The sequence below is a fragment of the Colletotrichum fructicola genome (genome assembly GCF_000319635.2).
Source record: "Colletotrichum fructicola Nara gc5 chromosome Unknown KSG_Nara_v1_contig06, whole genome shotgun sequence".
In the NCBI taxonomy this organism is placed as follows: Eukaryota; Fungi; Ascomycota; class Sordariomycetes; order Glomerellales; family Glomerellaceae; genus Colletotrichum; species Colletotrichum fructicola.
This window is the reverse complement of record NW_027094056.1, coordinates 2,757,364-2,783,557: the sequence shown is the minus strand read 5'-3', so window position 1 is coordinate 2,783,557 and position 26,194 is coordinate 2,757,364. Positions and strand designations below refer to the sequence as shown.

Here is a 26,194-nt window from a genome sequence, read left to right as displayed (position 1 = left end):
ACAATAGCGACGATAGGAACGGGGACGACCTGGACGACCGGAACAACAGGGCAAACAGGGACGGCAGGGATAGTAAGTTATTAGTATAAAATAAACCATTTGACTTACCGCCCGGTTAGCCAGAAGTATCCGCCCGGATATCAAGACTTAATATAAACTTGCGAATTATTAAGTGTTCACCCGGTCAACCGTTGAAGTTTTTCAAACTGTTACAGCTCTACGAGATCATCCTTATACACTATTAACGTAAGCGTCATCATCGTAGCTACTCGTCCTATCCACATAAGCCCTTTTCTTCCAACGAGATCACTTCTCTGGCCATCTGTGCCGACAAGGACGTGTCCCAAATGCCTTCCTCATGGAGTCCTGTGGTGACAAGTTCAACGGCCTGTCTCCTGAGAATTGGTACTCGACACTTCATGGCTGTGTAATAAAGCGGCGGGATCAGACCCATTTGAGCAGAGTAGCTGAACCGCTGAGTGCAGTGCTTCGATGCCTCATGAGCTAGTGGTACGGGTAACATGGCCTCCAGGATATCTTTTATCGCCGACAAAATGAAGACAAAGTTGTCTGTGTAGCGGTCGAAGATCGATTCGTCCGTTGGATAGAGACTGGTTTCGACAATGATGAACGCCATCTCGTGATACACCGGTAGGTAGCTGTAGGCAACTTTGTCTTGATCCCCAATAAAAGGCCACATTTTCTTGGTGTAGGCACCGAAGGTCTTTGACCAGAATGCGAGGTCATTCCTAAGACGTTTCTGACTACCGAGCAGGTCGAAAGTTGTAGCTGAATGGCAGCTACTTTGTCGACTCTCTTCTTCTAGTGCGTAAGATCGAAATAAAAGTCTATCCATGCTCTGACGGGCATGAAGGATATCTCGAAAAGCAGTGGGCACTTCGGTATCATGCCAAGAGGGAAGTTTTCGAGAGTAGTGACCCTGGGAAGAGTTTGTTTTGAGGAGAGTTGTCTGGATATCGAGCCAAGCGAGGGTTTCGGCGAGAGACTCATCGGCACAGTCTCGAAATGGCCTCGACCCGCTCGAAAGACCTGGAGTGAGAAGGTCCAAAAGTTGAAGGCCGTGCCGGAAATGAACGTAACCATCTTCATAACGCTCCTGCATGAATTCTAAATAGATGAATATGATGCAAACAACAAGAGAAATGCGCACGGATTCCGGGCGTCTGTTGCATAATTGAGGTCGAAGCAGACCAATCGCCTTGTTGTAGTACTGCAAGGCCAACCGCTTTTGGGTAGTGATATTGGATAACTCGGAGTCCTCCGATTCGATTTTGCAGCAACACGCATTCGCAATCTCCATCCTGTGGGCGGCACCGAGCGCTAGCACAGCATATAATACCGCTGGCTCCGTTGAGCTCGCCTGAAGCACCAGGGTTTCCCAGAACAGAGCACATGTGAAGACCCCGGGTAGCTTGCCGGTGGTACGGCGAGCGAACCACTCAAATTGCCTGTGCTCGTCATGACTGAGGCTCAAGGCACCAGCACGTGTATTATGACGCGAGATTGAGGATGGTTGTGCCAAGGGATGTGCTGCGTGACTGGATGCAAGCAAAGGGCGCCCGCCTCCGCCGCCCCAAATGCCGTACCCATCGCAGGTTCTGCCCGTAGACAAGCATCTTTGGCAAGCAGGCCTGTTCTCATCACATTTGACTCTTCGGATCCTGTGAGACATTTAAGTCACGGTCCGGCGTTTTATGAGCCCTTCCGAGGGGGACTTACTTGCAGGTCTTGCAGCCAGACTTGACCCGAGATATTGACATCCTGGCTGTTGGCTTTCTCGATCGATTTCGGCCTGTATTCATGACTGTACATCGACACAAATCACTGATGCTAAAAGTGACATGACGGGTGGCGTTTTCGGGATCATAGTAGACCAACGAAAAGTCTCCGTCAAATTCAGGAGTGAAAAGAAAAAGAGACACGAAGTTCTCCCCCTTCACTTGGTAAGTTCGGCGGAAATGCCCCTGTGCTAACCCAGAGAGTCATGGGCGAGTCAAGATTCTCCCGCTTACTTCTCATTGGCTGGCTCGCAATTGTCGCCTTACGATTGGTTCATCTCTTTAAACAACGGTATCCAGGATCGTGGAACTGCTCCTCCCCCACACCACCCGACAGGGATCACGAGTCTGATGCAATGACATCGCATCAACATGTGCGACTACGCCTCTCGTGAGGTGGCCCTGTGCGCCACTCCAGGGTGGGCTACGGGACATCACAGTTGAATTTGATCAGAACTAGGCACTTAGGGCTCGCTCTGCTATGGGTAAGCCCCAGCTTTCTGAGAGTCTCCTGGCCCGAACTCATCCGTCTACTATTAAGAGGCCGCTGTTGCTTCTTCCACATCCCGATATCCTCATTTTTCATTTATCTTTCCTCGGTGACCACTCACTCACCTACTTTCTTCCTCTCTTCCTTCTACATCAGTGGTTTACTGGGGAGCAAGCAAGATGTCAGTCGCTAGCGTAGAGAATCGCCTCAACCATGATACCCCCAAACGAACGAAAATATGTGTATACTGCGGCTCGTCTACGGGTTATAGCCCAAAGCATATGGAAGCCGCTCGCAAGCTCGCTCAGTTGATGGCTGTCAAAAACTTTGATCTGGGTAAGAAAGAGGCGCTCAGTCTCAAAAATACATCATCGAAATGCTTACGAGACTGATCTAGTCTACGGAGGTGGCACAGTCGGACTCATGGGCGAGTTGGCCAAGACCCTCGTGTCCATTTCCGGACCGGAAGCAGTCCATGGCATCATCCCCGAGCCCCTGGTCAAGTTCGAGCGCGACGATAGCTACCGCAGCATGTGTGCCGAGAATAAGATGCCCATCCCGGACAAGATGACATATGGCCGCACCACAGTTGTGAAAGACATGCATACACGTAAGCGTATGATGGCCGAGGAAGTTTTTGAGGGTGGTCCAGGATCCGGCTTCATTGCGCTCTCGGGAGGATACGGGACTATTGAGGAAATTCTTGAAGCTGCCACATGGGTTCAGTTGGGTATTCACTCGCGGGGTGTTTGTCTTCTGAATATCGATGGATTCTTCGATGGAATTTTGAAGTGGGTTAAACAGGCTGTAGAGGAGCAGTTCATACGCCCAAACAATTCCGCTATTATCGTGACGGTGCAGACGCCCGAGGACGCCATTGACGCACTCCTACATTACCGAGTTCCAACATCCATATTGCAACTTGATTGGAGTCGAATCTGAGTTGATCCTAGATGAGAACTCTCGGCTGTGGCTATCCTGAGTATCATAGACACAATAGAAACTCCCTACTCAAATGTGCAAACTTCGCCGAGAGGACTGTGACCTCCAATCTCGAGGATTCAGAAGGTACATTCAGAACTCAGATCCAACTTTACAAAGTTCATAGGCACATGCTTCATGTACAAGAGAGTACCGATGGCGGGCACAAAGCTTTGCTTGATCTCTTCGATTCCTTGGAGGGCGGGGTTCTTAGTGAACTGCAGCTGTGCGTCCTTGGAGAAGATCTCCGGTTCCATGGATACCAAGAATAGGCCCACCAGCAAGGGCTGTGAGGAGGGATAAAGCCAATGTAGTGCCGCTGCCATCCCCGCCTGCGGCGTCATGACAATAATCCCGTAATGAGTGTCCGGGAGCTAGGCTATGCCTGCGGAGGCTTACCATTGGTTTTCCGCCTGATGAAGCCCTAACCAGGAATTCGTACTTAAGTCGAACTTTCCGGGCTCTCCCTTTTGTGCCACACCGACCGTCCATCTCTATAACTTCCACCAAGCCTTGACACTGCGAACATGGCTCCAAGGAACCGCATCATCATTGACACAGACCCGGGTTAGTGAACATTCTGAATGCTGTGATCAGAGTTCTGAGTCTCTTCTTGATAGGTGTCGACGACGTGCTGGCCATTCTTCAAGCACTTTCGTCATCTCCAGAGGATCTGGAGGTGGTCTTGTTGTCCGTCACTTACGGCAACGTTCCTGTCACCAGGTGAGTTATCATTCTGATACCAATCGCTCGGCTTTTGCTAACCAAACAGTTGCCTTCGCAATGTCGTCGCTCTCTTCCACGTTCTCGAGAAGGAGATGGCATGGCGGGAGGCCAACGGCACGCACTTGGGTTTTGATGCGCTCAAGGCGTTCAAGCCGTTCGTCGCAGTCGGTGCAACGCATCCGCTTGAGGAAGACGAGCTTGCTGCAGACCATTTCCGTGAGTAATGAAGTTAGAGTACCGAACAACTGCTGAACAACTTACAGATGGCGCTGATGGTCTTCATGGTGTTCATACCGAGCATCCCCATTTCACTCCAGGGGAGAATTGGGACGCCGCCTTCCACGGAGATCAGCAGAGCTTCTCATCTTCGCTGTTCATCCCATCCAGAGAGCCCGCCTACAAAGAGATTCTCCGCTTGTTGCGCGAGAGCCCTCCTAACTCCATCACAATCGCTGCCATTGGACCGTTGACCAATCTAGCGCTGGCGGCCGCCGAAGATGTAGACACTTTCTTTCGCGTCAAGGAAGTTGTCGTTATGGGAGGGGCAATTGACTTGCCAGGCAATATCACACCGATGGCTGAGTTCAATACTTATGCAGATCCAGCTGCAACGGCCCGAGTCTTCGCCCTGACATCGCCTTCTCCCAAATCCACGATGCCGCTCGCAGCTTCGCTTCCTCCATACCCGAAGGATGTGAAAGGCAAGCTCAAGCTGACTTTGTTTCCTTTGGACATCACGACCCCGCACCGCCTCTTCAGACGGCACTTCACAGAGAGAATCACACCTCTATTGGCGAGCGGGAGCCCCTTGGCGCAGTGGACCGAGCACTTCATGTCCAAAACTTTCGACAAGATCGACTCAATGAAGGGGCCAAACAGCACCTCCGATGCTGGTCTTCAACTGCATGATCCCATGACCATCTGGTACATTCTTACTAAAGAAGACACACGCTGGAAGTCTACGCCCATACCTGAGGACATCCGCGTAGAAGCCTCCGGTCAGTGGACACGTGGGATGCACGTGGTGGATCGCAGAAGGTTCAGAAAGACGATGCCAAAGGCGGACAACCCTGACGGCTTGGTCATGGACGAAATGTTGGAAGACAACGGCGGTTGGTTTGCAGCTGGCAAAGGAAATCGGATTCACAGGATTGTTCAGTCTCCGGGAAAGGGTTTGTTTGGTAAGGTCTTGATGGACAGCATCTTTGGCTCAGCTTAACCGCCGTGTGGAATGAATGTATCTCGTTGCTGTTCGCATGCTGGCTAGAATTCCAAGGAAGGTGTAACTCCTTTCACCCTCCCAGTGACCTGTGTCGGCGCGTACTTCGGGATAACCTCATCATCGTGTAGCACCTCGAACTCTTCGGTTGCGTTCCGTCCCATGAAGTTCAGAATAGCCTGAGGTCCCCCTGGATGGTCATCGAGCTAATCTGAAAGATCCGTGACTGCCCCTTTTTCAACTACCCAAACATCCTCTTTAGTATTATGTTTCGAGACCTCTTCTATGGAAAATTGCTTGTCGGGTATCGAGAACCGCTTCGAAACGGGCAAGTTCGGCAGACTGGCGGTGCCGAAGTTGGCGAGGCCAGGTGGTTTTCCGCCTGGCGCTTTCAGCATGTCTGAACTTGAAGAGTCCGCCCACTCAACTGACAACCTGCCAGGGATCGAAGGGTCCAAATGAAGGGAGATCTTTCCGAGTCTTTGAATAGGTTGAGCTGAAGGTCCTTGGAGCGTCTGTTGAAACAGGTAGTTGCTCGCGGAGTCGCCGGCGACCCGACCATACACTACACATCCCAACAAAGAGGAGCCTCCCAGGCCGTTCGCGCCATGCACTCCACCAGCTACCTCTCCACATGCAAAGATACCATTGAATGGCTGTTTGTCCTCGTTTAAAACACGGGACTTATCATCGATTTCTACGCCTCCTATTGTGAAATGAAGGACTGGCTCCATGAGTGCGATATGAAACGTATCGTCGAGATCGAAAGGCATGTTGTGGAAGAAGCGTTTGCCCTAAGGGTCCTTCCCGCCCTGTGATATCTCGTTATAGGTCGCGAACGTCTCTTGCAGGTGACCGGAAGAACATCCGATTTCAGCAGCAAGTTCTCTTCTAGACATCCTCTTCATGAGCCCACGGCCTGGATAATGACGAGTGTGGAAGTCGAGAACGCTAGACGCCTTAGAGTTGAGATCAAGCCGTGTAGGAAACTTGGTCTTCCACATCATACTAGACCTGTAGTCTTGGTGACTAAGTTTATCATAAAACCTATCGCTGTCAGTATTTAAAAGTATGCTGCCTTCTCCACGTAAGGTCTTGGCAGCAAGAAATTTCTATTTCGCCTGGGGATCTTCTGGGTTAACTAGCCTGGTCGGATGAACTTGGACTTTGTCTATATCGATCCTAATTCCACTGATGGCTATCACTATCTTCTGGCCGTCGCCGGTTGCATGGTTACTATTGGTAGTAGCCAGACTGAAGACATCAGGACGGTGAGCCTTTAGAAGCGAATCCTGCTCGAAATCGGCCGCATATCCACCAGTAGCCAGAACAAAAGGGCCCTCAAGGAAATATTCCGTATTCTGTTCAGATTTCAGGTACGTGACACCCGTGACATGGTTCTTGTTGCATCTCAGACCGGTGACCCGGGCCTTCATGATGATGTTAACTCGACTGGGCTCGTGTTTGGCAATCTCTTCCAGTCTTTGCATCAGAGCATAAGTGATGGCCATGCCAGGAAACTTGGCATCTTGTCCACGATGAGTTCGAGGCTGAGAGTGGCCACTAGATTGATATTAGCACTACGTTCGTCCGAGAAAGTATTGCTTCTGTCACAGCAGGAGTCGAAGACTTACCCTAGGCGAGATACTAAGCTAAGGTCTAGGCCAAAAATGTCTTGTACCAACTCCACAGCGGCTGCTGACTGATATGTCAAGACTTTGATGAGATCCGGACGCGCTTCGTCTCTGGCTGACTTCATGGTGTCCTCGTAGAATTGCTTCACGCTATCTGCGACATCATGGTCAACTTGGGTGCGCGTGAGCGCGCCATTTATGCCAGAAGTCGCCTTCGTCGAGTTGCCACCACAGAATCCTACGAAAGAAGCCAGACATATTAGCAACCTACATTCGTAACTGAAGACACGTGGTGGTTAGGTCCTCCCATACCTTGTTTATCTAGAACCACCACATCCCCCCCGGCAAGGTATATCGTGTGGGCAGCACTCAGACCAGCCACTGCAGTATCAAAACGTCAGCCATTGTCTTTGAGAAGCTGCATAAGAAAACGGAAAGTCTTGATTACTTACGGCCTCCGTCAATAACAATGATTCTTGGGCCCATGGTGATAGGTTGTCGCGATGATGATCGATGCGTTTACCTGACGTGCAGGTTTTTGGTCGCGATGTGGCTCCCACACCTCCTCATGGTTCCCTTTATGTCAGCGAAGTAAGTGAACATCCTCTTTTCTTCTTGTACTTTAGCTGCTTGAGTCTTTTCTGCGAGACCGCCTATTTTTCCTGTGCTAGAGCTACTACTTTTCTTGTGGTTATATACCGTACTCTACTTTACTGTTGTTGTCGTTGCAACTATATTCGTCGTTATGACTTGAGTCGTCGTAATCATCGCCGCTGCCGGTATCGTCTTCGTCACTTTCGTCGTCGTGGTTGTCGTCGTGGTTGTTATCGTCACTATCGTCCATAACATAAGTAGTTACGTTCGCAGGAAACATAACCTCACAGACACAGGGAAATTAGGCGGTCCCTTTTCTATTCATGTCGCAGAAACCTGTGCAAGCGACTAACATGATCAGATCAATGAGCCGGTTGCCATCTCGCAAGATGGCCGAGATACTATTATTCAACCGGAAGACTGGGTTGTTGGTGACTTGAACGGGGTCGTCTGCGTGCCTAAGGGGTTGGTGGTGCGAACACTTGAATTGATGTCTTCTCTAGCGGAAACAGAGAAGGCATTGACGGATGCTTTCGTGAATGGTGCTTCAATGACTGAAGCGGCAAAACTCTGGAGGAAAAGCTGAGCTTAGTTTCCAAATCCCTTGAGCAGCGCCTATTTGGAAATTTCAGAATCTGAAAAAAGCTATTACATCTAACTAAACCATTGTATGACATCAGAGGTGTCTCACAAGTTGATGAAGCATCGCGAACCCGGGGTGTGGCGGTCAACTCCACTACCCTGAGATGCCATCCACGCAAGTGACTGTTCACCCGGATAAAGCCATCACATCCCATCTTAAGCAACAATGTGTACGCTTTCACATGTTTCATTGGCAGTAGTTGACTCTGACGACCGGGTGGGTTGGCAGTAGTGCAATACGCTCTGGGGTTATGGTGATCCTAGACACCGTTGTCAAGCACATACGACCATACCCATTGGAAAACTCGGGATCCCGTCCGCTCTCCCATAGATAAGTCAATGAGGGCTGGAGTAGTAGTCGGGTCGGTGACGACCGGCGAATGCCCGGTGTTGTATGTTTTTTGCTGTCTATTTGCTCCTCTGGACTCATCAAGTGAGGTAACCACTGTTCCCCCTTTACGGCGCATAATGGGGCCTTCTGAATAGATCAATACAGCATTCATCTAAAGCAAATCATTGTAAATTTATTATTTTAGCATAGCACTAAGGGTATCTCGCAAGTTGATGAAGCATCGTGAATTCCTGGGTGGGGCGGCCAATTCCACTAGCTTCATATGACGCATGCCGCTTGACTCATCCGTCCACCAAACATCTAAACAAGACCTGGAGACACCTCCTTGATACTAAGAGTCATCGATATCGTTTGTGAAGGGCGCACTCATCATGAAAGAGTACATGGGGTGGGCCCCCTAAACAAGCATCTCTCGGGAGCCGCAGCCGCAGCCACCTCACCGTCAATTCACCCCTTGCCATATCAAGCTTGCTGGACCGAAGCCACGTCCGGCCGTAACCAGTCAAAGGTGTCCAGCAGGTCGAAATTGAAGTCCAGCTGTGTCGAAAAGTCCCAGTCCATCGAATCCAAACCGGCGGGGAGCCCAACTCCGCCGTCTGCGGAGGCAGACGCGCCTGCAGCTGCGGCGGCCGGGTTGTTCAGGGCCTGGTCGAGGACGTGCTGAATAATTACCTTGCAGTCGGCACAGAGATCCCCGTTCGGCGCGGTTGGGCTAACCCAGTCGAGAAAACCGACGAGCAGGCTTAGTTTCTGGATTATACTTGAGCGAGTCAACTTGGGGTTCTGGGGGTGGTTGCCCCCGTGGAGAGTGGGCTTGAGTAGCTCAAGACAGAGGATCCCGCCTCCGGGAGCGGCATATGCCATTACCTATATGTATTAGTATCTCTGTGTGAGTCCATTGGGTGGATAGGAGGTTCAGGGGGTAAGCAATGTACGTACGAGCCACTCGAAATCACCATTCATCACGGACAGGCGGTCCATGTTTGTCCAGAACAAGAGGGTCTTGGACACCATCTCGAAGCTGACGGCTAGTAATGCGCCATCGTCATGCCCTCGCTTTACGAGAAGCCTCTCGATGAAGAACATGTTCTGGAGATGCTCCAGGTACACGATGAGTCGTATGTAGAGTATGGCTACGTCAATCTTCCGATCTTGAATGTCTTCATCTTTGAATACGACAATCGGCGGAAATCCAGCAATGGTTCTCAATTGCCTCTCTTTAATTTCTCTACAGGGGTGATAATGTCAGCAGCCTGTCTGTGAACCATCGGAGGAGGGGCATTCGCTTACAAAACAGTCTCAACGGATGTCACTGAGCCATGGCCAAGAGCGATCTCGAACAACTCGTCTCGAACGCGAGCAAGCATTACACGAGCGCGGATGAAGGTCGCGGAATACAATCCGCCCTCAGTGTTCCACCCGTTCTCGTCAAGGTTTGCTACATGGCGAGCGAGTGTGGCTTTGTCCGAGAGGAGATGCTCATCCTTGAGGTCCAGGGGCGGGGGCGTGCGTGCATATCTGCGGCTCATCAACGGCGGCCTGCCGGAAAACGATGCAAGAACCTTGTCCATGTAGAAAATGTACGCGAAGACCTTGCGTTTGATCTCGGCGCCGATGGTCGGCACGTATGGCTCGACGTCGACTTCAGCGTGGAAGCCGAGAAACGTGGTCAGCGCCACGGTCTCGGAGTGCAGTTGCCAGCACGCAAATCCTTCAGAGTACTTTGTGAGTATGGCCTTATGGTGAAAATGAGAGAGATTACTTACCGGCATCGCCAGAGAATAGTGACTCAATCACTGTTCTACGTACGGACATGAACAGGAGTAATGTGTTTCCTCCACTACCAGCAGCCTTTGTCAGCTCAATGCATGCACCTATGCAATATCGGTATCTCATCACTATCTTGGTGTTCTCGTCCACGGACTCGAATTGCATTCCCACGTCTGGCCGATACGGCCCGAGATATCTCGCCGCGAGCTCCCAATACACGAAGACGACACCAAGCGACTCCCATCGCAGGTTCGGTCCCGTAAGCTGAGCGACCCATTTCTCCGGGTCCGCCTCCTCGTCGTTGATGCGCTTCGCCGTATTAGCGCATATGGTGCGCGCAAGAGCCTCCATCTCCCTATCGCTCACTGGTGTGGCGCTGTTGAAGTGCCGCGGGAAGGTCTCATAGAGAGAGAGCATGATCCGCCGCCCAACAGGACGGATCCAGCCGTCACTCGGGCTTGAATGGCTATCCCATAACTTCAGTCCGGCTTCCCGATTCGGCACGTGGCGGAGGATATTGAGGCATGTCTCGAGAGCTTGTGGCGTCAGGGGCGGAGAACACTCCAGGCCGCAGTAGTTGGTCGTGCCGATTTCACTGATTGGAGCTGTTCCGGAGGACTGAAGCCGGTTCAGATTATGCCGGGTCTCCTCGTAGATCCCGGAGAAAGAGGTGAAGCCTAGGTAGCCGATGCCGAGGACGCTCGGAGTCGCGGCCACGGACTCGGGGCTTGTGGGGTGGCTTGCGGAGACGGAGCCGGTCCGCCGCCCAGGCGTCGCACTGGTCGGTGTAGGCACTGTTATCGGAGCTCTCGCTGTTGAACCTGAAGGATGGCCTGGCAATGATGGGGGAAAGGCGAGTGTCAGGGGCGATGGCGCCACAGAGCCCCGGGTGTCTCTTGCTCGCCGATGTTCTCTTGATCGATTCGGTCTAGGACTTTCTCGAGCCACAGGGGTGCTGCTGACAATGTATTCGCATGCTTCTGGATTCTTCGACTTTCTGCATCTGTTACAAATGGGTTGTGTGTGGTCGCAGGCTACTTTGCGTTTGCGGCATGGCTCACAAGCCTGAGCCCGTCCGTTTTTGCGGAACAGTCTCGGCTCCGTTGACTCCATTCTTCTGTAAGGATAAAATTTTCAAATTAATTGGATAATTATGAACCGATTCCGAATGATTCGGCGTCTCAAACTCGGTGTTCCATTTGTTTGTTCGGCGATGTTTGTTCGTTGAATGCAAGACAGCAAATGAGTTCGGCTTGAGAAAGAAATGTCGGTCTCGGCATCGGCTTGCACTTTTTCGGCTTCGGCAGCGCTCGCCGAGCCGAAGCCGGCCCTCCACACCTCCACAGCGACCCCATGTTGGCGGGTGAATCGGTGAAGGTACCCATTACTAATTCTCGCTCAAACATCCAGACCATCTAACCCGAATCGACTGGCCGACATTCACGTTGCAAGGGCTTACAGGGCTGACCTGCAAGGTATTTTCTGGTAAGATTTCCAATGCTGGGCACAATTGGACGTTGGCCCGTCGGTGGCTGCATTTAGGAATCCGCTTCGGCATCGATGTGCCCCCGTCTGACAGTGACCGGAGCAGCGCGCTAGTAAGGCGGACCAGTTCCATCGTGCAAGTTTGAGTAGTCGACTGACGACGCGCCCTTTGAGATGATGCCATGTATTTCTCGGAAGTGGCTTGCGTGTCTGTGAGTCAAGGTGATGGGAACTCGGTCCCGAGGTCGTTTAGGATTGGAAATCTAAAATTCAGCATCACGGTCACGAAGCGTATAAAGCCCGGCCAAGCCCTCCCAGAGACCTGAGGTTGAAAGGCATCAGTAAATCAAACAAGCTTCAGTCTATACAATTGAGAACACTCACGGTATTCCTCCGTCAACACAACGTCTTCAAATCTCCACATGAGCTCCATCGAAACGACCTACCTCAAGGCCATCCTTCGCGACGCCGTAACGAGCACCATGTCTGGCAACTACTACGAATCAGCCATGGTCATTCCTGGCATGCACGCTTCGGCCATGCCTCGTCGACCTGCTCAGCCAGCTTCATCCTCAAGGCCCAATGCCGCGGCGATGGCTTCAGAAGTGACGCTCGTCGACAAGAACGGTGCCCCTGTTCTGTCCAAAGAGAAGGCCGATGCCGAAAGTGTTGTTGATGGTAAGTTGCCCTGGCAATTTCAACATTTACACTTTGTTGCTACGATTCCTTGGCTTTCGACGTCTTATCACGTTCATGTCATATTCGCGCGCCTCGACAATTGAAGAAGACGACGCTGACCTGCTTCCAGGATCATCAACAACATCCCGCAAAGGATTCCTCAAGCGCATCTTGAAGAAGGCCTAGATGAGCACCACGTTATTACCGACATGATACCCTTGATCCTTCATAAGCAACAAAGCAATTTTTCCGTTTCAGAAAGTGGGCCATTCCCAGGGAACCGGATGGCGTCAGCATCTTAATCGTCCGGCTGACCGCTGACGACGCCCTGTCACATCTTGGCGCACACATGCGCGATCTATCTCACCTTCCATTGCCTGGGCGGTTGGGCTAGAGCCACTGCAGCCGAAGGCGTAAGCAATCCTCGGTCAACGATTTCGGAAGGCCGTCCGGGTCGGCCATCGACACTCTTTTCCGAAGCTAGAGCCTGACACCGTCTCTTCATTGGACGAGTTGACCTGCCATATTCCAAAATGGTGCGGCATGGCGCCTCCAGGCAACTGCAGCTCCCAAAATCTCAACGGCGCTCTATCAACACGAGTTGAAGTGGGCTCAGCCCTTTCCTTCAGTGGAACTTCTCTCATACATTTCCACTGTCGTTGAAGTTTTCTGTATTTCTTATCGTTACGTGGCTTCGCTGTCGACATCAGCGATGCGCACGTCTATTGGCTGGTGTTATAAGTGTCCCGTTGAGGCCACCAGACATGTGGCTACATAGAACCTAGTGATTAGGCATGAGGGGATAAATAGGATGAATGAATTTGACGAAATGCTTCAAACATACTCCGCGGGCGTTCAGCCCATTCTAAAACTCTGCGCTGCAACCGCAGCTGTTCTCCTTTTCAAATTTGCCAACCTGTTCGGCCACAGCACACTACAAAAATCCCGGTTTTAACTGACCTTTGAGATGAATTCCAACATACCTGCCTCCTTGTCTCGCAACATTTATCGCCTACCATGGTCAACTTCGCGTGGGCTTTGCCCCTCTTGCTGGCTAAGGCCTCCTTCGGTCGCCCCTTCGGAGAGATCGACCCCAATGAAATCGGCTTCACGCTCTGCGGAATGGATCACAGAGATGGAGAGCAGTATGCCCGCGACGATCTTTTTGTCTTAGAGTCCATGTACAAGGACACCGCCGTGTTTAAGGAAAAAGAGCCGATCCGCATCCCCGTCAACATTGTCCTCGTCGGGAACAGAAATTACAGGAGTTTCTTCCAGGTTGAACTCCAGCATTCGGACTCCTTCTTTGAAGCACTGACCAAGAAACAGGCTAACACTACTATCCCCTCTCTGTAGAATAGAACCACTGCCATCGAGGCAGCCTATACCAAATACCGCAGCGTCGGCTTCGAGTTCGGCCCGTTCTCCTATGAACACGTCGACGAAGTTGGCAGCCAGCACAGATTCAGGATATGGGGAAACGTCACCTCGGCCTTGGTCCGCGCCTACCGTCGCGGCGGAGCGGACACGCTCAACGTGTTTCTGGTCCCTGCGAACCTGGGAACATACGGCTTCGCCAACTTCCCGTGGGCCCTCCTTGACGCACCCACAAAGCGCCGGGGCCTGGAGTTTCCCCTAGCCAGTGACGCTGTCATCATTGCCACGAACGGCCTGACAGAGGCCATGCTTGAGAAGCTGGTGGTGCACGAGACGGGCCACTGGCTCGGCCTTTATCACACGTTCCAAGGCGGTTGCGAGGGCAACGATGACCAGGTTGAGGACACTCGTCGGCAGCACATGAAACCTGGCTTCCAAAATACTTGCAATGGAACGCAGAACTCGTGTCCTTTGCTGCCTGGATACGACCCCGTTCGCAACTACATGACTTACACTGGATGGTGAGTTGGGTGTGCCCAATGGACTCTGTTGTTTCTTTTAGCTAACTGGTGGGGGAAAACAGCAACACAGGCATGCACTTCACCGCGGGCCAGGCACGACGCATGAGACAGGCTTGGGAGATATATCGCGATCCCAAGACCAGAGGTCTCCCCGCATATAGCGAGATGCCTCTTCCGCATATGATGCCCGCCGAGAAGCGAAATCTTATCGACTTATGGATGGAGCGAGAGCCACCGCAGTTCCGCAAATATCATTCCCTGATCCCTGTTGTCCCTTTTGGTCCTCCTGCTCTTCGCAATGGCACAAAACCTTGGGAATGGCCTAGACTGAAAGCCCCGGGACGGGGGTTGTAACCTTGTTGTCTCAAATACGCGGTTGAGGTCAAGCAGAGTTCTGGCGGGTGTGTTTTCACAAGGGGAGGGTATGGATTAGATGAGACCGCCTAATTTTCCTGTGCTAAAGCGACTACTGTTCCTGTGTGCTCGCTATCGTTGCTATTGTAGTCGCTACTGTTATTGCTATTGTTATTGCCACTGTTATCGTCGTGTATCGTCTTCGTCCTCTGTTATCAGCGCCTATCGCCATCGTCCCCTGCCGTCGTCCCCCGTTATCGTCCCCCGTCGTCGTCCTCATCAAAGTCACTAAGTACATAGGAAGAATAGGCGGTCTTGGTTAGATTAGGTTCTACAGCTCATACGACGTATTAGGAATTGCTCATGTTAAAGTTCAACCGTTATGGCGCTCGTTGAGACCTGGCTTACCCTCCACATGTGTCCGGCTCCAACCGTCGCCGCAACAACCTGGCTGATCATGGTTTTGCGGCTGAAAAGCTTTCCATGTTATAAACCCCTCCTAAACTTCCCGCTCGGTCAAAGAAGATCTCTCAAGCTCCCACGACCGTTCCGCACCCCGTATTAGGCCCTCTTCTAAAGAGCTAACAAGGCCCTCCCTCACACGGAAACCACCACACCACAGTATCACCAGAGCCGACTTCGCCATAAAGCACTAATTAAATGGTTATAATAATGAAGCTACCTATTCTCCTTGTCCTCGTAGCGTCGAGTCTCGTGGTCAGCGGCAAAACATCTATTGTGTGCATCTATCATATTACTCTAAAGAAGATGTCAGGTGCTACGGATGCTCAGCTCAAGTTGGAGGACAAATGCCCAGAGACGAAATGGCAAACTGCATAGTAGTGGTACAAATACACACATTCCCTTACGGTGTATTTATAAAACTGCCTGCTTACTACGGGGTCTCACGGTGTCTACAACATGTAAGCAAGTAGATCAAGATCTTTTTCTGGCCATGTTGCCAAGCTTACTTTTCAAGAACGGCTGCACATACGGTGTTCAGTCCAGAGGTACGATCAATGGTAGGTATTGTTAAGGCATTCAGATGTATGGTCATTCCTCGAATGGATCTTCCGGAGTTTCAGATGTGTTGACGAGACCTATCTATAGCTTTTGTGAGTGGACTTGGTCTGAGGGTTCTTGGGGCGACTTGCATGCACATTGACGGGCGTCGAATCTTTTCTGAAGCCATCAAGCTTGTGAAGAACAATTTGATTGGGCCAACCTGAATGGATTTCCTGCGGACAGACCACCCGAACACCTCTTATGGCACAGCTCAAAGAACGTGTGAATTGTATTGAAGTTACTCGATTTAACGACTTCATATCCCGTCGAATACGTAATGTAGACACTGTCTACGTGTTTCCCGGTTCGATACTCAAAGGGGGTATGTAACGAAGCCAGGTTCCAATACCTAATTTCCCTATTGGTTCCTCCGCATGCCCGTGTATAGTCGTCTTTTAAACCCGCTTTCGCGCCCGCCCGTTATTCCTCTGAACCAGCCGATCTTCAGACACGACTAAGGGCCGCCCTCGGAAGACGGGCCGGTCACGGGAAAGCCAGAATCATGGGAATATCGTAGATGGCAGTCGGCAAAACCCGGAAAATCGGGGAAGCACGCAGGAGAACACTCCGATCCTTCGTCAACGTTGGATAGCAATAGGCTCGCATACTCTATGCCCTCGATAGCCGCGTCGAAGTTCTCGGACTCCCGCAGCTTCTGAAGGATATTGAGAGACGCACAGTACAGGTTCTACTAGAGTAGAGTAGCTCTATGCCCTGCAGCTCTTGTGAGCCCCTATCGCCTCGATAGGCTTCTGCTTCTGGGCCTCCCTTTGAGAAAGGCCTTCCGGGACCAGGCATGTGTATGGTAGCTCTGAGTGTGTGTAGGAACTGCAGATTGGCCGGTTGCCGTCGTACTGCTGATAAAGATTCCTCTATCTTGGCTCTGGATGATCCGTTGGCTCGAAGGTGGAAAGGGAGAGAGAGGGAGATCGGACCATATGTCAAGTTGAGGTCGACTGTTCGTTTTCTGCATCCTGGCTGCGTGTATCATGTCAGCAAACGCGTGCTTGGTTTTGGCTTTCCAAGCAGAGATGGTTCCAAGCAGAGATGGTTCCAAGCAGAGATGGTCCCAGGCAGAGATGGTTCCAAGCAGAGATGGTTCCAAGAAGAGATGGTCCCAGGCAGAGATGGTCCCAGGAAGAGATGGTTCTAGGCAGAGATGGTGATTTTGAAAGGGTTCGCGGGGCTTTTGTTACCGTTTCAAGCGGCTCGGACGTGTGTTTGTAGGTGGAGGGGTGTCTTGCTGAGGCGGTTCATGACTTGTGCCCGAGGTGCGCGGTAGCCGCAGCCGCAGCCGCAGATTGTGCGTGTGTGTGTGTGTTTTGCATGTTCGTCCGAGTGCCATGTGAACGAAAGCTGGACGATGGAGTGGTAATGATGGGACCGGAGATAAGCACGCGAAAAGTCCTCATAGGCAGCCAAGCCTATTAACAATGACAATGGCATGCTAGACGCCAGCCAAAAAGGCATACTATGAATACCGTATATTAGAATTTCTCGTGGAACCCAGCACGCTTACAATCCAGTCTCTGGAGACGTACCCTCTGCGTGCCGAATGACACCCTGGACCATGTACCAACCCACGTAGCTCACAACGCTCAGGGGGCAGAGAGGAACTCTTGCCCCCTTGGGCAGCGGGCAGCAAGAACCGACTCGCATCCACAATATCCTCAACAGCATAATCAGGGCTGCAGACCGGCTGGGCCGCTGCAGTATTTCGAGGGACGCGCTACACGGGCTAGCCGACAGCCGCTCTAGCACCCTGCGGCTCCTCTCGTGTGCCTCCGCTATATACGTAGGCCTCTCCTTCTAAGCTGCTTTCTCCGAGAGGCTCTATAAAACCGTATGGGATCTTATAGTGCCGACGAGAGTGGTAAGTAGGCCTGACACCGTCATACTGGTTTTTGCCTGAGGTTGATTCCCCTTGTTCGAACTGGTCTTTTGGAGAAAAAAAAGGGGAGTGGGAAAAAAAAAAACCGAAAAAAGGGCGGGGGGCCAATTGACCTTGAGTTTTGATCTCCAGCATCCCAGTACGGATGATGCCCATGTCAGACATATTCTTCATTTGCGGCGAAAACGCATCACCAGGCCAAGCCAGGCCAAGTCAGGCCCGGGGGATAGGCCTGGAGGGTGCTCCTGTAAATAAGTATCGCCTGCGCCCGATGTAATACGGGCTTTCGATGCCCAAGTTTAATCGCCATATGGAATTTGACAACTGGAAGAAGTAGACGAGTAGCCGGAGTAGAGGACATCAGGTCTGTATCCAGGGCTTGCTATGCAACGATTCCAAGGTATCTTCTTCTGTTTCTTACGCCGTGTTCACACTCAATTGTCCAACTATGGCCACGATGCTCCTTATCAAGGATTTACTGAAGCTCGGATGAAAAGCAAGCTCTTGCGCTTCATCGTCAGATGACGTCCATTGCCATCTAACGATGGAAAGAGCAGCGAGGATGAGTCCTCGACGATTGTGAACCGGCGTCGACGGAATGAGAAGAGGCGTCAAAGTGAGCGATACCTGTTGACGGTGTGTAAAACGCCGACCTCATAGTCGAAAGAATTCCGTTCTAATCCGCCGGACGTCATCCCGTTGCCTCGCCTCTCCTGATTGGCCATGCCCGTTGTTTGCCCTGTGACGGCGATTATCAGCCCGCTTCTGACGTTGACCCATGTAATCATCAACAAAATCAATGGAGGCGATTAAGTTCGTCTTTAGGTATTGTTGGCGAAAAAATACGTCTGTATTCAGGCTCCACGGACGTGGGAAGGGGGCTGTTATGGAGAAAGTGTCCAGTCCGTCCACACGCGTCTGAAACTCCGGAGGGCTGCACCAAGTCCCTTTATGTTGGGCAATACATGACAGACTTACTTGATTCATCTCGAATGTGCTGAATCTAGGTCACCACACGGAGGCCATTCGTTGTGGATTGGACCCAAGCCCACTGCCGTGTGGTCACTGCCTCGTAACTGCTGTATCAACCGCTAACTCTGAACGCGAGGGCCGCCGCACCTATGTCATTATGTCATAACGGAGTCCTGTACCCCGTTAGGCCTCAAAGCGAGAAGGCTCAACATAGTCAGCCGCAAATTCCCGTATGTCTCTGGCACTTACTGCAGATTATGATTACGGAGCCCCATTACGGAGCCCCTATCCCAAGTCCAACCAACCAACCACACACGAGGAGACGACCGCATGCGCCTCTTGCCGATCTGCTGAACGACAACTCAAGCTGTTGTGTATACAATCTCTGGTTCTTGCAGAGTGGAGGGGAAAAACATGACCCAAATCCTCATTCAAAACGTTCGTGTCTTTGATAACGAGACTATCTTGGAGCCGAGTGATGTTGTCATCACTCGGTCCGCCGGAGACATACAGAGCCCCATGAATGACGGCTCTGCGGTCGAGACTTTCGACGTCGTCGTTGACGGGCAAGGGTGCACACTGATTCCCGGCTTCATAGACACCTACGCCAACATCAGGGGCGCCAACGCCGCCCTCGGCACCTTCGCATCGCACGGCGTCACGACCGTCATCGACTCGAGCAGCAACACCCAGCAATGCCAGGCCCTGCGCATATACGCCGCCGGCCGCACGAGGTTGCCAACCGTCTTCACCTGCGGGACCGCGGCGGTGCTAGCACGGGATCCTCAACCATACATCCACGACAACCAGGACGAGGTGGTCATACGCACGACTGAAGAAGCTGTGGCCTTTGCCGCCGCGAGAGCGAGCGGTCCGGACCGCGCCGACTTCATCAAGGTCGTCGTCGACCTTCATTCTCCTCCCAACGACTCCCTCCTCAAGGCCATCGTCGACGCCGCCCACGCCCATAACAAGCTGACCATCGCCCGCACCACCGGCAGAGCGTCCTACGAGCGCGCCATGCGCGCCGGCTTCGACGTCTTCGCCCACGCACCGCTCGACGCGCCCCTCGACCCCGCACTGGCACGAGAGATGGCCGCCCGAGGGAAAGTCTTCGTGCCGACGCTGAGAATGATGCGGACATGCGCGACGCCAGACGGAGTCGATGGAGTTGACGGAGGAGAAGCACACCCGCTGCCGTCCGGGCCGCCTAGCTTCCCTTTCCGAGGCCTCTATGGCCGCACCCCGCGAGACGATAACAACAATGCCTCCTCTGCTGCTGCTGACGCCGGGTTTCGGCAGCACAGCAGACCGGGCGCCATGCCGGGCGACGGCTACGACAACGCGGCGGCGAGCGTGCGCACGCTCTACGAGGCCGGGGTGACGATCTGCGCCGGGACGACGGCGAACCTGGTGCCCGGCACACAGATACCCTTCGGAGAGAGCCTGCACGACGAGTTGGAGCTGCTCGTTGACGCGGGCATGACGCCGATGGACGCTCTTCGCTCGGCGACCTGCGTCGCTGCCGCAGCGTTCCGGCTCCACGATCGCGGCATCGTCAGGGGCGGTCAGAGAGCCGATCTGCTGCTCATCGACGGCGATCCATTGGTGGACATATCGGCGACGCGCAGGATTAAGAGGATTTGGATTCAGGGCGAGGATGTTGAGCCCGCGACGACGCATCGACGGTCATAAAGGGAAGCGGCTTTGGGCGGTGGAATGAGGAGATACTGTTCCTTTGGAGATTGATTCCTGCCGCTCTGCGACTTTTGTCTGTATTTATTCATTAAGTATAATATACCCTTTTCCCCCCTTCCCGCCCCTTAGGGTCTTCGGGCGACAGTTATGGTATGACTTGCTTCGTGTGCATTGAGCGTTCTGTTGAACATCGGCCAGGTTCAGCCGAAGAAACGAATTCGCCACCATGTGGTCTAATACGTTCAGCGAGGCTGCACTTGTTGAATGTAGCCAATGGTGCTCTCGAAGCTGACAACACAGCCGTTCTCGTCGGCGTCACCGAAGAACCCTCCCCTAGAACCATCAAGAACACGAGCTCCTTTCACAACAAATGTGGGCACGGCGTTCATCTCCGGCAACTTGGAGCCGCCCCTGCCATACGGCGGAATACGGATGCACCTGGCCCTGGCCGTCTCCTCTATATCCCGGAGCAATTCCGCCGCACGGCCCGAGACACCACTCCGGACGCCCATTTCATGGAGCACACAGCACGCCTTTGCGACCGTGTCGTGCACGGAGGGCTCCGCCATCTGCGGCAGTAGGACGTGGACGGCGAACGAGCAGTGCTCCGCGGCCCAGTACTCGTGTCTCAGGGTGTAGAGGCCGTGGTAAATCCACAAGTTCGAGATCATGGAGCTGGCGTGGAGGATCTGCAGGGAGACGGCGTTGCGGCCGTCAAAGTCTGGCCCAGACTGGCTCGTGAACGTGTCGAGAAGCTTCAACGCTACAAAATCGTATGTGCTTCTATTCTTTGTCAATTTCTTGTGTCTTCTTTGAGTTGTTGCAAGGTTGAGTTTGAAAAAGAGATTTCTTTTTGGGGGGGGGGGGGGGGCTTACTGTAATAGTAATATAGATGGCAGTACGCTGTTATTCATCGCGAGGTGATCCAGCAGAGACAGCTTCCAGCAGAGAAGCTTGTTGTACAGCACCGTGCAGCGTCCGCGGTCGAGAATGGGACGCTGAGTGCCGTTCCCGAGGAAGCCAGAGACTAGCTGGTCAATGATCTCGCAGAGGGAACATTCGGCGGCAAACACCTGCAGCTGGTACACGTCCCATGCCTGGTTGGCTGGGTGGCTGTCGATGGCGGAAGATGCTAGCCCTAGCGAGCCGGCCGACATTCCGTCTCGAGCCTCGAAACTTTTCATTATGAGCGGCTTTGAGACGGGCATGTGCGGTGAAGAGACAAGCGATATCTTGCTGTGCCAAGAGAATTAGTAATGTGGCTTCGGGAGGGCGTCGTGCCCAAGAAGAAGGGTAGCTCAGGCGACTTACGCGAAGAAGCAGTAGAAGCCCCAGGTGAGGTAGGAAGCTGCCTGCCACAGTTTCAAGTCGTCCGTCGCCTGGGTCTCTGGGTGGCGGAATAGGTTAGACCCATCCGTGCCTAGGCCAAGAGTTGACCAGGTCTGCAGCATCAGCCTGGCCAGGCTCGCGGCTCGGGTGCGAGAGGCACAGGTCCCCTCGTTGCTGCAGTAAACCCAAAGGACCGCTGCTCCTTGTAGAAGAGTCAGGGAGCTCACGCCTCGTTCGGCGTCGAGGAGTTCGAAGGCGCAATCCGCGAATTTCTGGGCCATGTTAGTGACATCCACGCGGAGGCTACTGCGCTTCCTCATCACGTGTAGCTAGAAGCAAAGTCAGTCTCCAGCAAACGGGCGCGAGGAGGAAGACAAAGGGTTTTCCTTTTCTTTTGCAACGCACAGATGAGACGGTCAGGATGGCGTTGACGAGAAGCGGAGAGCAGAATTGGTGCTGCTGTTGGGCGTCGGCGTTGCCCAGTTCAGCGGTGAAGAGATCCCGGGCAACGAGGCGGGAAAGTGTGCCGTCCCAGGTCCAGAATAGGTCGAGAAGCTGGGTCAATACCTTATCGTCCTTTAGAACCGTCGTCCAGCGAGAGATGGGCAAGGTGATGCCGGTGTCGACACTTTCAGCCGACGGCGATCTTAAAGAACTCTCAATGCTACCAGTGAAAGAAGAGACATCTTCAGTACGATGCAGACAACAACATGCCATTTGAGATGGTATCAATGAGAACTCACCTCCCTGTCATATTTTGCGCTGTATCTGCCAGTACGTTGTCTTCCGGCTGCGATGTCGTGCCGAGAGAGGTAGCTTTCTCAGATGATCAGTCGTAGTTCAGGTATTGAAGTGAGACATGGTCGAGACTACTCACCCATCTCATCATCACCGTCGCTCGTTGGAAGCAGAAGACTGGCATCGGCAATGGACTGGATGGTATTATCGAGATGGGTCGATTGCTTCAGTTGTTGCAGGATCTCATGAGAGGCGCCGTCTTGACTGACGCTCAGCATTTCTAGCACCTTGCGGCTGCTCTCATGCGCCCTCGACATGGTCGTGAACTCTTGCCTCTGGGCCTCTCTCACGGAGAGGCCCTCGGGTACGGGATAGACGCATTGCGTTTTCGTTGCGGAGCATGTATAGCAGCTCGGCCGAATGCCATCACACTTAATCAGGTTACTTTAGCCGGGGCTTATACGGTTGTAAGGCCGCAGAGGTTGAACAAAAATCCTGACCTTGACTTTTTTCTTGCGACATCCTGCGGGAACGTGTCAGAATCAGACGGGCCGACTTGGGAGAGAAGGGTTTAGCCTGAGACCATTTACCGTTACATGCAGCCGAGACCTGGGATCTCTTTCTCTTCAGCCCACGATTTTGAGATGGTTGTGGCTGGAGTCGTGGATGGCTACCCGGCGCCAGCGGCAGCAGCGGCCGTAGCCTTGCAGGACTCGACATCGAATCAGCTTTGTGGCAGGCAGTTTCCAGGTACTTTTCCTCCTGCTGTGGTCTAATAACCATAAGAAGCGGGGAGATTGTAAGTCTTTGAGGAAGGATGTGGCGTGGGGGAAATGCGATGAAGAAGAAGAGATAACATCAAATGGGGAAACACAGCTTGGGATATAAGTAAGAAGGGGGAGAACACGCATCGTCCCGTCATAGGATTGATTTGTCGGCGACCGGGTGCTCCTGATTGCGCGTGGACTGTCAGTGCTCAGTTGTGCAGAAGTCCAAAGTCATCTACCCCACGCAGCAAAGCCTTCACCAGCGTCGGGTCCAACAACAGTGAAGCCTTGCCTGGATGCCAGCAAGCGGCGCGGTGGGTGGTGACAACGAAAGGAGAACATACGGCTGCAAGGCGGAGGTCACGTCGGGGTCATTGCCCCGTGAATGACGGCATGTCGATGTCGGGATTCAGTCACCAGTGGAGATGAGTAAGCAAGGACTCGCCAGGTAAAGTATTGTGCGCCCAGCCTAGCCCAGCCTAGCCCAGCCCAGCCTCTCTCTATTGGTCCTCGGCCCCTGCTCCGCGATTGATTGGGGAAGCCTGCCCCGTGATAAGAGTCTCGATAACATGACAACGGAATTGACAGGTCACTGATCTTGGGCCATCCAAAGCTACAATATACGCACCGCTTCACACTAGAGCGCAGAATCGGGTCTCAAGTCTCGTGGTTTCTAGCCGAGCCGCGGCGGTGGGCAGGGACACGCCATCTTAATTGAAGATGGGGTCTACGGATATGGGCGCGCGGTAGTGTCGATTGCTGGCCAACTCGAGATCCATAAAACCAGTGAAGAAAGGGGGGCAGGGGCAGGGGCAGGGGCAGGGGCCGTGTGTGTACATACATAGTACTAAGGCGTAGTAAGGTCGGTACATAGGTCGCACCGCCTGCAGGCTTATAGACGATGATGGGAAGACAGATGGCCGAGACACTTGAGATGGCCCCCAACCTCCCACTCCTCAGCCTTTGGGGAGACGCTCGGGCCGTGAAGATGTGCTAGAGTAAAGTATCCGCACCTCAGAGCAGAGCTGCCAGTTCCACACCGGGGCTGTCGAGTCTGGACCTCCCCTCCCCCAGTGGTGCCCTCCTTGACCGGCGTGGGGCGGAGTGAACTCCGGGAAAGGCGCCTCCTCCCCTCTCCGCTCCTCCCCAAAACTGCACCGTGGATGGTGAGCTGACCCCCGTGGAACTTGGCCCAGGGGTTGGCTGGCATGTGTGTGACAGCTTATCCCTATCTCGCGCCCTATCAGTTGCCTCGTCGCTGTCACCGCCGCTCGTGTGTACTGCGGCATTCGTAAGTGGCCAATGTATGGATGGGTCGTTGAGTGCGGGAAGGGAGGGGGAGGGGGCAAGGGCATCCCAACGTCGTATGCGAACCGTGTCTCTTTACTTCCGCAACCTCCCCTCTGCCCATCAGCCCGCGGCCAGTGTCTGTTTGTCTCTACTTTTCCCCCCGGATTTCCTCTCCATCTATCTCCCTGCAGTAATCTTCATCTCAACGCGCAGCAAGTATCCCACCGGGACCAGAGAGAGTCGAATCGGAAGACGTGAGCGCGCACGCGGCTCTCTCCATGGCAATCGATCACAATCGCGGCTTGTAAGACCTCCCTTCCGCACCACCGCGTGTGGCGCTTCCGCGCATCCGGACCGGAGGTGGTAGGCCAAGAACATGTGTCAACATGCACCCGGTCTACGCTACCTTGCCTACCTGAATAAAGGTCCCTGGGCTGGTACTCGTGAGTTGGGGCTAGTTGGGGGGTGGCCGGTTGATTGTGCATGCCAAGTGGCACAAGGTGACCTTGTAGTGTGCCGATGATCTTCGGCAGTAGCAGACAGTAGTGCTCATTCCAGTTGACTTTCATCAATTCACGTTGGGGTGGGTGTCGTTGATTGATTTGGGGGGGGAGGGGGGATGTGTAGGGCGAAGGAGGGTTTCTGAGCGAGCCCGACTTTTGAGGTTTGACAGGTTCTAGAAACCCAACCAAAAGCTTGCCCCTCCGTCGTACGCGCACCAGGTAAAGTGAGACTTGCTTCCCTTCAGAGGATGGGGCGTACAGACAGGCACAGAAAGCGCGGCGCCAGGGTCTCAAAGCCACGACCTCCCGGCTCCTGGGCTCTGCGTGCTGCGTGCTGCTTGTTGTTGTAGCTCGTGGGATGGTTGTGGCCAAGTCGTCGCGGCATGTCTTTGGCCGAGTGCAAAAGAAAGAAATAAGCCCTCAACGAGTGATATGGGCGCGGTGAGGCTGCGGGGATCTCGTCATGCCGTGGTAATGGCGTTACCTGCATGTTTGATGCAGTTTTCTTCTCCTGTAGATGTTCCTGCAGCCTATATCCCTTTCTTACATGGTTTTTGCTCTTACATTCCTGAGGGCTGATTTAAGGTAACAACGGGCAGGCAGTCTCTGGTGAATGTGGCCCAGCCACCGCCACTACAACTACTAGGCGTTTGACCGGTCTTGTCGATAATCTTCCACGCAGTACCTAGGTAGACCTGGCCCCTTCAGGGCTGAACCATCCATCATAAGAGCATCTATTTATGCGCGATGAGGAGCACTGAGCAGGTTGTAGGTTGACAATCTCGTGTGGATTGTCTGCCGTTATTCTATCATGGCACCTTGATAGATGTGTCGCCGCCGTTGACAGCCGGTTCACTAGCGGGGGTGCCATGGGCCGGCCGCGCCTGTGTTTCTCAGCACTGGGAAATGTTCCACGGCCATAGACGGGTAAGGGTACGGATGCTGGACCAAAGCATTTCGGGGCAAAAGCCAGGGACGGGAAACAAGTACCTAGTACACGGAAGCCAAGCAGATCCCGCACGTGGAGTGTAGCTTTTCTGATTCGACCGGTGCTCACTCCACACTCTTGGGGTTTTGATGCAGAGGAGTGGGGGTGAGGATAACAAGAAGTAGGAAATGTTCTAGAGTACATATTATGGATCGACCCGTATGGATGGTACTGAACAGTACAGGCCAGATCAGCTGAGCTGGCATCTAAACAACATATTATGCTATTTCTCTTAAGCTTAATAGCGTAGTAAGTATCCTAATACTACTTTTAAGGCTAGTTAAGGGTTATACTTATTTATTCTTAATAGTGTTATATTATATTACTAAGA

At 53.0% G+C, this 26,194-nt stretch overlaps 10 protein-coding genes across 10 annotated transcripts; 6 read left to right on the top strand and 4 right to left on the bottom strand.

Annotated features, from left to right (window-relative positions):
• Nucleotides 1–274: 274 nt before the first annotated feature.
• Nucleotides 275–1,781, bottom strand: atnN-2 (Aspercryptin biosynthesis cluster-specific transcription regulator atnN; the record flags this gene model as incomplete). The annotated part of the gene is made up of 2 exons (XM_032037252.1): nucleotides 275–1,682; nucleotides 1,741–1,781. 2 exons carry the CDS (start codon nucleotides 1,779–1,781, stop codon nucleotides 275–277), a joined length of 1,449 nt encoding a protein of 482 aa, XP_031892663.1.
• A 687-nt stretch (nucleotides 1,782–2,468) lies between these two features.
• On the top strand, nucleotides 2,469–3,231 carry FCK1-0 (Bifunctional cytokinin biosynthesis protein; the record flags this gene model as incomplete). Its single annotated transcript, XM_032037263.2, has 2 exons — nucleotides 2,469–2,625; nucleotides 2,687–3,231. 2 exons carry the CDS (start codon nucleotides 2,469–2,471, stop codon nucleotides 3,229–3,231), a joined length of 702 nt encoding a protein of 233 aa, XP_031892662.2.
• A 566-nt stretch (nucleotides 3,232–3,797) lies between these two features.
• Nucleotides 3,798–5,215, top strand: CGGC5_v011036 (Uncharacterized protein; the record flags this gene model as incomplete). The annotated part of the gene is made up of 4 exons (XM_032037275.1): nucleotides 3,798–3,837; nucleotides 3,891–3,993; nucleotides 4,043–4,212; nucleotides 4,260–5,215. The coding sequence occupies 4 exons, from the start codon at nucleotides 3,798–3,800 to the stop codon at nucleotides 5,213–5,215; spliced, it is 1,269 nt and encodes a 422-aa protein (XP_031892371.1).
• A 1,112-nt stretch (nucleotides 5,216–6,327) lies between these two features.
• On the bottom strand, nucleotides 6,328–7,335 carry osm1-0 (Fumarate reductase; the record flags this gene model as incomplete). Its single annotated transcript, XM_032037286.1, has 4 exons — nucleotides 6,328–6,778; nucleotides 6,850–7,087; nucleotides 7,162–7,230; nucleotides 7,302–7,335. The coding sequence occupies 4 exons, from the start codon at nucleotides 7,333–7,335 to the stop codon at nucleotides 6,328–6,330; spliced, it is 792 nt and encodes a 263-aa protein (XP_031892372.1).
• Nucleotides 7,336–8,899: 1,564 nt separating this feature from the next.
• Nucleotides 8,900–11,320, bottom strand: TF23 (Trichosetin biosynthesis cluster transcription factor TF23; the record flags this gene model as incomplete). The annotated part of the gene is made up of 6 exons (XM_066152467.1): nucleotides 8,900–9,304; nucleotides 9,377–9,665; nucleotides 9,728–10,148; nucleotides 10,204–10,516; nucleotides 10,574–11,001; nucleotides 11,269–11,320. 6 exons carry the CDS (start codon nucleotides 11,318–11,320, stop codon nucleotides 8,900–8,902), a joined length of 1,908 nt encoding a protein of 635 aa, XP_066008267.1.
• A 794-nt stretch (nucleotides 11,321–12,114) lies between these two features.
• On the top strand, nucleotides 12,115–12,556 carry CGGC5_v011033 (uncharacterized protein; the record flags this gene model as incomplete). The annotated part of the gene is made up of 2 exons (XM_032037309.1): nucleotides 12,115–12,370; nucleotides 12,501–12,556. The coding sequence occupies 2 exons, from the start codon at nucleotides 12,115–12,117 to the stop codon at nucleotides 12,554–12,556; spliced, it is 312 nt and encodes a 103-aa protein (XP_031892370.1).
• An 831-nt stretch (nucleotides 12,557–13,387) lies between these two features.
• Nucleotides 13,388–14,622, top strand: CGGC5_v011032 (Extracellular metalloprotease; the record flags this gene model as incomplete). The annotated part of the gene is made up of 3 exons (XM_032037320.1): nucleotides 13,388–13,648; nucleotides 13,727–14,268; nucleotides 14,331–14,622. The coding sequence occupies 3 exons, from the start codon at nucleotides 13,388–13,390 to the stop codon at nucleotides 14,620–14,622; spliced, it is 1,095 nt and encodes a 364-aa protein (XP_031892375.1).
• Nucleotides 14,623–15,446: 824 nt separating this feature from the next.
• Nucleotides 15,447–15,851, top strand: CGGC5_v011031 (uncharacterized protein; the record flags this gene model as incomplete). Its single annotated transcript, XM_066152466.1, has 3 exons — nucleotides 15,447–15,545; nucleotides 15,602–15,644; nucleotides 15,733–15,851. The coding sequence occupies 3 exons, from the start codon at nucleotides 15,447–15,449 to the stop codon at nucleotides 15,849–15,851; spliced, it is 261 nt and encodes an 86-aa protein (XP_066008268.1).
• A 3,113-nt stretch (nucleotides 15,852–18,964) lies between these two features.
• Nucleotides 18,965–20,245, top strand: CGGC5_v011030 (uncharacterized protein; the record flags this gene model as incomplete). Its single annotated transcript, XM_032037332.1, has 1 exon — nucleotides 18,965–20,245. The coding sequence occupies one exon, from the start codon at nucleotides 18,965–18,967 to the stop codon at nucleotides 20,243–20,245; it is 1,281 nt and encodes a 426-aa protein (XP_031892376.1).
• A 245-nt stretch (nucleotides 20,246–20,490) lies between these two features.
• Nucleotides 20,491–23,035, bottom strand: nit-4-1 (Nitrogen assimilation transcription factor nit-4; the record flags this gene model as incomplete). Its single annotated transcript, XM_066152465.1, has 8 exons — nucleotides 20,491–21,031; nucleotides 21,125–21,484; nucleotides 21,560–21,849; nucleotides 21,983–22,241; nucleotides 22,321–22,393; nucleotides 22,455–22,746; nucleotides 22,816–22,838; nucleotides 22,906–23,035. 8 exons carry the CDS (start codon nucleotides 23,033–23,035, stop codon nucleotides 20,491–20,493), a joined length of 1,968 nt encoding a protein of 655 aa, XP_066008122.1.
• Between the last annotated feature and the right edge of the window lie 3,159 nt (nucleotides 23,036–26,194).